Below are 9,253 nucleotides of genomic sequence, written 5' to 3'. Positions count from 1 at the left end.
AAAAACAAATAGGCACCAAAGCAAAAGTGAGTCGAAGTGTTTCAGGAAATGAAGCATTTCTAAAGCGAAACAGTAGCTTAAATAGATAGGATGCAAGACTAACTTTAAACAGTATATCCTTAATTCATTTTTAATCTTCAATTTGATGCTTTATTTTGTCAAAAAACCTAGGAAGATCCAACTTATAGAGATGATAACATGCAAAGATGTTCAATGTTTTACAGCATTTTAATATCTAAAAGCAGATGTTTGTGTTCATCCTGAAGCAGTTGATCTACAGACACAACTGGATAGACTTGCATGTACTAGAAAGGAATTACAGGTTTCTGAGGACCTCCTGTCATTTAGTTGACAATGAGTTAACATCAGTGGTAACTATTTTAGGCCACTCGTTGACCCAAAAAAAAAAAAAGCTAAGAAATATATATCCACTGACATGTCCAAAGTGTGACCCACATAGTCAGAGCCCCTTTACAAAAATCCATTAAATATGGCCTCAGCACTGTTGTCGGAATCATAATCTACAATATGCATTCCAAAAAAAGCTACTTTTATAGTTCACCAGTAGGTGGCAGCAGCACTGCGTACATTCTCAAAAGCCCCCGTCACTGTAAATATCGTACATTGTTAGCAGAGCTGATGACAAATACATTTGAAAACTAAGGTTGTAGACTAGATGTTTCCACTTGCAGTGTAGAAATCATCTTCAAACTTTGTAGTTTGTCTTTATTTCTGAGGGACAAATATTTAGCACTTGATACACTTTGCGCTGCTCGGCCTACTTTTGCGAGATCTCGATAGCCACTGATATTGCAAAACAATCTGTCTCAAAATTAATAAAGCTTTCAGAAACTTAAAATTTAGTCCAAAACAAGGGAACACTGTTAGTTAAAATGTATATTTTTCATTTCTAATTCTTATATCTTAAAAAATAATACTTTGTAGGTTTACTTGATACACTTCATAAAAAATGTTGTTGGTTTGTCTCAAATATGCGGCTCTTTAAATATTTGGAGAGTGAGTGGAATCAAAGAAGTTAAAGATGAAACCTCGGTACAACCGGGAAAACAGAGGTGGAGAAAAAAATTTGTTAATAGGACACCAGATAGGAGGGAAAAAGATGCTGTGAGAGCTAAAAACAACAGAAAAGAGAAAGAAAAAAGGAGAGTATTGTGCCACAACTAGAACAGAAAAGTCTTTATCCCAGCTTCAGGCAGAGCTGAGTGGTTTTCTACAGAGCTCGTGCAGACAGAAAATCTGCAAGCGTTTCCCAGTATTTGCTCAAAAACAGCAGAAAACATAAAGCTACACTTAAAGTTGAGCTGAAATAAAAGCTTTTTTTCTTTTTTAAATAAAGATAAATTAATTTGTAAGTCATCTGGTCGTGATATTTGCTTCTTTTTTATATCAAAACTTTAATAATAAAGACTAAATTAAAAAAAAAAATGCTTGAATAAAATGTTCAACTGAAAATGATTTACAGATTTTATCACAGTGGATGAAAAACTGGTCAAATGTTTGTGTGAAATGAAAACTTTATTGTTTTCTAAATCTGTGACCGCTTTAAAGTTAAAGTTGACCTGATAGAAATATGGAAGATTGAATCCAGTAAAATGAATTTGTTTACCACACTGACCAACAGGTGGAATCTTGTGTTTGCATGAACACAATGGTTTGAATGGCTGCTCCAGCACTTCTCTCCAGCCCCGCCCAGCACAAACATTTGTTAGATGGGGTCTTGGTAAAGGAGCGGTGAGGCGCCATCTTTCTTTTACTCCCCTCCTCCTGACCTTTAAACAGTCTCACCTTAATTTAGTTTGCTCCGTGTCTTTTTTTCCTGTTTGTCTTAGTTCGTTGTCCCTCCCAGCTCTCTTTTCCTTCTCTAAACCCTTCTCCACTGCATGTTGGCTCGATTCCCATTCTCTGCATTCCCCCCGCCTGGCCTAGGGTTGCTGTGGGGAGGCACCAGGAGAGAAGCAATCATCCTGCTCTTCTCTTTCTTTTTCAATGCCAAACTCCCACCAGCGATCGCGGAAGGAGGAATTATTTACACAATATCCTTTAGTGGGATCACTTTAAACTAAAGGACACTTGTTTCGCTTTTGTATTAACAAGTGCTAGATCATTCTAGGGCAGAAACATTTATTTGAAGTCCCACTCTGATCATCTTTTGATCTATTTTAAAAGCACTCCCAGTGGTCTTTTAATTATGGTTATGCTGTTTTTGGTCAAAACAACAAAAAAGTGTTTTCTAGAACACATTCTGCAGAAATTTGCATCTGAGTTGTGGGAGGCACTGTTTGTCCAGAGTAAGCCTGCCCTCACATCCCATCATCCATCTGTTTATACTCTGTATCGCTAATATTGCCAATGGCATAAAAAGGACAAGTAATATGGACGTTAACCAGCCGTATAGTTTAGAGACGGGTGCCAGCTCAGATGAGGGGGACAAAGACTTATATGCTTCTATTTTCCTGCGAATGGATGCTTCAGAATGTCACTGCTACAGGCTTTTTCAAATTACTTTTTCTCCTGCTCCTAATTCATAAAGGTTTAAATGAAGAAATACTTAGAAATTAAGTTTTAATCTTAGTTTTCTTTATCTATGTGCTCCATCATCAGAAAAATGCTACAAAATGCATTAAAAACAGCAACAACACAAGTGAGTGAGTCTTTAATTTGCTGTTTTTTATCATTATTGAGCACATCCATTAAAACTGCAACTCGTGTAATGTCACATTTTATTTAAATTAAAACTTGAGTACAAAACAAATAAAGTTCTGGAAGAATGGTTGTGTATATTTCATGTTCTTAAGTTTATAAAACCAGAAAACAATTTAAGAAACATTAAGGTTTTTTTTTCTGTATTATGGAAACGGTTACACTGCTGTCTTCTCTGATCTTTTTGATTGATTTAAAACCTTAGAACCATCTAGAAAGTCATAAAAGCTAAAAAAAAAAAACTCTGAAAGTACGAGTTATTTAGAGCTATTTTCTGAATTTCTGAAAAACCCCATCTATACAGTTCACCTGCTGGACCTTGAAGAATGGGTTTATGCTTTTGCTGTCCATAGAAGTGTAGTAAAATGAATAACAATATATGTATATATTTGCTTATATAATTTATTAAAATATACATCATAAGCAAAACACGGTTTAAGAGGAGGCAGAATTTCCAATCAAACTGAAGATAAAGTTTGGTTGAAGTTCTTTTTTTTTTTTCTCCAAAAGAAATCTTACATGTTTTAATTTGAGATGAAACCAACTTTCTGGCTGTAGTAAAACAATTTGGTTTATAAATTTGCTCCAAAATTTTTCTTCAGGAAAAAAAATTATTTAATCTGTTTTTATTTTTGTTTCAAAAATATCATTTTTGTTCTGCATTTTCTCATCTCTACAAATGTCAGGGATCACGCTGCAGTTGACCCCTCGTCTTCTATTCAGATTGTTATCACACAAACATCCGATTGGGCACTTTTCTTTCGCTCAGCAGTCACATTTTCTTCAAACATCTAAATAAAAGGAGCTTTGGGGTGTGTGCTCTTCTCTGTGGTGGGCCCTCAGTGGAAAAAGTACAGTAAATGGAAAATATCTGCTTTGTTTTTAAGCCGGTTTCCTCCTGGTCTACATGGTTTTTCCACTGGTGTTGCTCAGCATGGCAGATATTAAAGTGTGATCTGTGAACGGCTCTATTTTGTTACACAACATATTTTAATTCTGGTTTTAAAAGGCACAATTAACATTTTTTACACTAATAAAAAGTAGATAAGTAAATTTTAAAAAATGGACAGAAATAACTTAAAGGATAGGGAGGACTGTAAACATATTTACATGGATTTATTTTCTCTGTCAGCTATAATGTAAGAAAAAAATAACTTTGCTTAAAAATAAAAATGACAACTGAGGCTTTAAAGCTTTGAAATGACCATAAAGTGGTTGAGAAAGATGAATAAAACCTCCCCCTGAGCACTTAGTTCAAACCAACCTCTCATCTCTGTGCATTTGAGTGTTTTCATCTATCAGCCACTTTATTAATCTAAACTGACAGTTCAAATATTTAAAACAATGAAATATTAATCATAGTCATCGTGGTTGGATCAGGTTTAACCAAAGTATTCTAAAAGTATTTTTAGTCTCTGACTCTAGATTGCATTTAACTGTCCATAACGTCATTATCCCCATGAAACAAAAGCCTTTCAGAGGATAATGTTCTTTCTCATCAGTGATGGGAATCTAATTCATTCATCGTGAATGCAAGAAAAATGTTGACTAACCAACAGCTCCATTTTTCTTCTTCTATTACAGATGTCCGCAAATCTGAAGATGACAAAGATCTGCGCTTTGGTGCTGATGACACGTAAGGATAAATCTGTGGAGCCGTCATTTCTGATTAAAGTCTCACCCTTTGGGATATTTCAAAAGCCTTCCTTGTGGCTTTTTCATCATGATTGCGCCGTTTTTGGTCAAAATCAAAAAATTGTGCCGTTTTCTTGGAAATAGTTCTGCGAGTGGCATTAGATTAGAAATTTGCCTCTGAGATCTCTGAGGGTCTGATGGTACTAAGCAACCCCATCCCCCCTCCCCTTCTAGTTCAGAGAGCTCGAAGGTGGTTGGGGCACATGACAAAATACAGTTTCAAAAGCTGTGGGGGTGTGAGGGGCTGTAGGCTAGCGGGACACAGTAAACAGAAGGATTGTGGGATGTAAGCGCTGGTTTAGTTCCTCTTCAACAGCCCCGCCCACAATTCAGAGGTGAATTTCTAATGAAGTACTGCCGCTCTGCAGAAACTGACCTTAAACAACAGTTTTTTTTTTGTTTATTTTTTTTTTTTATGTACCCTAAAAACAGAATAATATAAAGACCACTAGGAACACTTTTAGGACTAACAAACAGCATCAGCTGCATTTGTTCATGCTAATATGTCTCTGTTTCTCTCCTACAGTCATATCATTAGTGTTTGCAGACGAGAATGGTTAGTATTATACAGCTAAACATTCTTTTTTAACTTTTGCTTTACTGCATTTTCTTGTTTTTGTATTTACACAAATTTAAATACATTTCAATGTTGTAATTATATTATTTTTCAGTGCCATTATTTTTGAACTAAATTAAACAATTATGGTCATCTTTTATTGTATATCACAGCTTGTAATGTTTTTTTTTCTCTTAATTTCTTCAGCAAAGGATGACCCCTTCAACTTTGGTAATTCAACATTATTCTGCATTTTTTCAGCAAAAAGATATAACAAATATCACAAAGAACTACTAGGAGTAAAACTAAATCAGTATAATACTTGTGTTTTTCCCTCTGATTACTTTTAACTCATCTGTTGTCATTTGTTAATACTGAGTTCCCTCCCTTTATTTAGCCCTGAAGTCATATTTTTAAATCTAAACAGCTTTAAAAGAGATTTATTATAATTAAATGACTTATTTGAATGTGTTTTTGTGAATAATTCTTTTTTTTACCACACGTTCTGCTCTCAGACTACCACAGACTGCGAGTCGGCGGCCTCATTCTTGCTGCAGTTCTTTGTCTCATTGGCATCACTATCCTGCTAAGTAAGATGTGTCACAAACACACACATAAACGCACAAATGCGACCTCAAAAACAGTCTTTGGCATATTCTCCGGTGTCCATAAGCGGCGCTTCTCTTCTCTTGTAGGTGGCCACTGCAGGTGCAAGTTCAACCAGGACAAGAGGTCATTATTACTCCCATTGAAGAACCCTTTTAGTGCTGGAACGGAAGCTTTTAGCTAATAACTCTTTGTTTTTGTTCCCATTGTGTGCAGGAGGAGGACAGGAAGCAATGCCCAGGCAATGCTCACTGATGAAGGTATTTCAGCGACAAACAAGGTTTAACTGATGGAGAGACATAAACTCTCTCAGTCAGTCTTACATGCTTCCAGTGAAAAAATTATGATTTTGAACTACACAATAAGATATTTTTGAAGTGGAAGTCGATACATAAATTTGAAAAGGAATATTTTGTTCACAGATCATCTGTGCAAAACAAAACTTCCTTTTTTTAAGACAACCCTACACTCCATCGTGGTTTTCAGAGGCACTGCTACGTTTCTTCTGAACTATTTTGTTTGTCGTTCCCTCCCTGAGCACACTGCCAAGGTCCAAAGTTATATTTACTCTGTCCATCTGCTTCACGGCAAAAAGCCTTATGTCACACACATGCGTGCTAACGCTGAGTGGAAAACTCCTCATAGAGCGCCGCTGAGATGCCACGTACCTCGCTGTTGAACAGGTGGTGGGACACGGGGTGCCCCTTAGGCGCAGACGGGGGAGAGGACCGTGTTATATGCTGCCATTTTGTGCTTTAGAGTTGGGCGCAGTTAATAAAACAAGAATAATGGTCCGGTTTAACCTGTGAAGACCTGAGGATATGCAGGTGCTTCCTGATAAATTGGAAAATATTTCAACTACAATTGGTGATTCCTAAAAACCATTAGATTAAAGGTTAGCAGAACACATAAAGATAAAAAAATCTGTGTTTTATGAAGTGCAATTTTTTTTGTACTTTTCTAAACGTGCTCTGATTAAAACTTACTTAAAAATGCATATCTCTGCTGAAGTTTTGACTTCACGGGATGTTACTAAATAGAAAAATCCAGCAGCTCTTATGAAGGTAAAACACACAAGCAGCCTCTATGGAAAATGTGTGTTTTTGTGTGGCCACAGGGCTTCTGTGAATTTAATTTGTCCTAATATTGTTTATATGACTCAATGCTTGTTTGTATACGGAAGGTAGTCGTGTCATGCATCAATTTTAACAGTTTCCTTGACTTTTTGTTTGTGTACAGGTCGAGCCTGCAACTGCTAAGCTCCAACAGTCAACATCACCTTCTCAAACGTGCAACGGACAGAAAACAGAAGAACAGCCGCCAGATTCATCTGACCGGACAAGACGCTTTTTGTTCTTATGCGAAGTCAAACACAAAGTAGACGGCTCGCGCCTGATCTATGGTGTGGAGCTAAAAAGTCAGCTTCTCATCTGCAGCCTGTACCTCTATGCGTACGGATGCAGCCCCTTACAAATGCATTTTCAGCTTTTAAACTAGTTTTGAATCCTCCTACCTCCTAGAACCACGTAAGAAAAAGCAGCAGAGCTGGATGAGGTTTATCTTGAACCAGTCAGCAAATTTAAATCCATTTGCAATCTTCACATGTGAGTCTGTTACTTTCATGAGTTGAACTCTGGCAGAACATTGAGAAATCTGGACTTTTAACCATTTTTGGCCCAAACGTTTGATTCCAGAAAAGATGAAGTGAAAGGGATTTTAAAAAAAGGACTATAACCAAAAATGACCTTTAATATCTACACACTGTAGCTTTGTCTGACATGCCTTCCTTTCTCATATAGTCTACATTTAAAGTAAACATCAGTGTAGATAATAGTCTCCCGCCTGACCAGCTTTAACCTTTTTTTAATGTCTTCACTTCATGTCATAAATATCGACTTCCTGTAGTTGTGAGGGATTAGATTGATGTTGGTGTTTATTCATTTACGTGTTTAGCTTTATGGAGGAGTGTACTGAACTGTATTGTGCTGATTTGTTGCTATAAAGGAAATGTAACATTTAGGAGAATGGGTCTCACTGTAAGATCTGTGTAGATGGATGTATTGCACTACTCTGACTTGAGTAATATACATTTTTAATAAACACTAAAATTCTATTTTGTCTCAAGTTCTTTATTTATCAAAAATACTTTTTAATACAGTTACAAACTAAAGATTTATGTAGAAAGCAGTGTTTGTGATGATTTCTTAATTTAACTTGATTGATATATGTCAATTAGTTCTCGTACGTATTTTATGTAAACCAAATTTTCTGTAAAGCCTAAAATGGTTTATTTGTAAATCTAGACACTATTTAACAACATGAACTACAAATTTAATTGTATAAATCTGTTTTTTGTTGTTTTTTTTTAAGTAATTCGTTTAATTTTGCTAATAAACAGATTTTAATGCTGCAACAAGGCAAGGCAAGTTTATTTGTATAGCACATTTCATGTACTGAGACAATTCAAAGTGCTTTACATAAAACATTAAAAGAAACAATCAAAATAAATGGTAAAAATTTGATCTTTAAAATAAAAAAAGTAAAAAGATTTTAATTTAAAACAAGCATAGATAGACAGTGCAGATGTAAACTTTTGAATACATATTAATCAAATGCAGCTGAGAACAGGTGAGTCTTTAACCTGGATTTAAATACACTGAGTGTTTCAGCTGATCTAAGGTTTTCTGGAAGTCTGTTCCAGATCTGTGGAGCATAGAAGCTGAATGCAGCTTCTCCATGTTTAGTTCTGACTCTAGGAACTGATAAAAGACCGGATCCAGATGACCGGAGAGGTCTGGCTGGTACATACTGGGTCAGGAGGTCAGTCATGTATTTTGGTGCTAAACCATTCAAAGCTTTATAAACCAGTAACAGAACTTTAAAGTCTATCCTCTGACAGACAGGTAACCAGTGTAAAGACCTCAGAACTGGACTGATGTGGTCTACTTTCTTGGTCCTTGTGAGAACCCGAGCAGCAGAGTTCTGAATAAGCTGCAGTTTCCTGATGGATTTTTTTGGTAGTCCTGTAAAAACACTGTTACAGTAATCAAGTCGACTAAAGATGAAAGCATGCACTAGTTTCTCCAGGTCCTGCTTAGACATCAGATCTTTAATCCTTGAGATATTTTTGAGATGATAATAGGCTGATTTAGTGACTGCCTTAATGTGTTTATCAAAATGTAGGTCTGTGTCTATCACTACACCCAAGTTTCTGGCCTGGTTGGTAGTTTTTAGTTGAATAGATTGAAGCTCTGTAGTGACGTCCAACCTTTTTTCTTTAGCCCCAAAGACAATAACCTCAGTTTTGTTTAATTGAAGTAAGTTGTGGCAGACATCATAGCAGTTGTTTTTTATTAGGAATTCATTTAACTGATGGAAAACAGCTTTTTCAATGATCTTACTTAAAAATGGCAGGTTTGATATCGGTCTGTAGTTGTTCATTTGTGTTTTGTCTAGACTGTCCTTTTTTAGGAGAGGTTTGATTACAGCTGTTTTCAGTGGTTCTGGGAAAACGGCAGATCTTAACAACAAGTTGACAATCTGGAGCAGGGCTGGTTCCAGGATCTTTGAAACTTTTTTGAAAAAACTTGTGGGTAGAATATCCAGACAGCAGGAGGAGGAGTTCAGTTGACATAGAATGGTGCAACAGGTGCCTTTATTTAGAACACGTGTATA

General features: G+C 36.1%; 1 protein-coding gene across 1 annotated transcript in view; it reads left to right on the top strand.

The window, feature by feature from the left end:
- LOC112143839 (FXYD domain-containing ion transport regulator 3) overlaps positions 1 to 7,691 on the top strand; it is an 11,813-nt gene extending 4,122 nt beyond the window's left edge. The window contains exons 2-8 of the mRNA XM_024268048.1: positions 4,306 to 4,357; positions 4,943 to 4,972; positions 5,180 to 5,203; positions 5,488 to 5,562; positions 5,668 to 5,704; positions 5,795 to 5,838; positions 6,818 to 7,691. Of these exons, the coding sequence (XP_024123816.1) occupies positions 4,306 to 4,357; positions 4,943 to 4,972; positions 5,180 to 5,203; positions 5,488 to 5,562; positions 5,668 to 5,704; positions 5,795 to 5,838; positions 6,818 to 6,837 (282 nt within the window). The 3' untranslated portion in view covers positions 6,838 to 7,691. The remainder of the gene's footprint in view (positions 1 to 4,305; positions 4,358 to 4,942; positions 4,973 to 5,179; positions 5,204 to 5,487; positions 5,563 to 5,667; positions 5,705 to 5,794; positions 5,839 to 6,817) is intronic.
- Positions 7,692 to 9,253: the final 1,562 nt, after the last annotated feature.

This window comes from Oryzias melastigma, linkage group LG16 (assembly GCF_002922805.2).
Source record: "Oryzias melastigma strain HK-1 linkage group LG16, ASM292280v2, whole genome shotgun sequence".
Lineage (NCBI taxonomy): Eukaryota > Metazoa > Chordata > Actinopteri > Beloniformes > Adrianichthyidae > Oryzias > Oryzias melastigma.
This window is presented reverse-complemented; position numbering and strand designations above follow the sequence as displayed.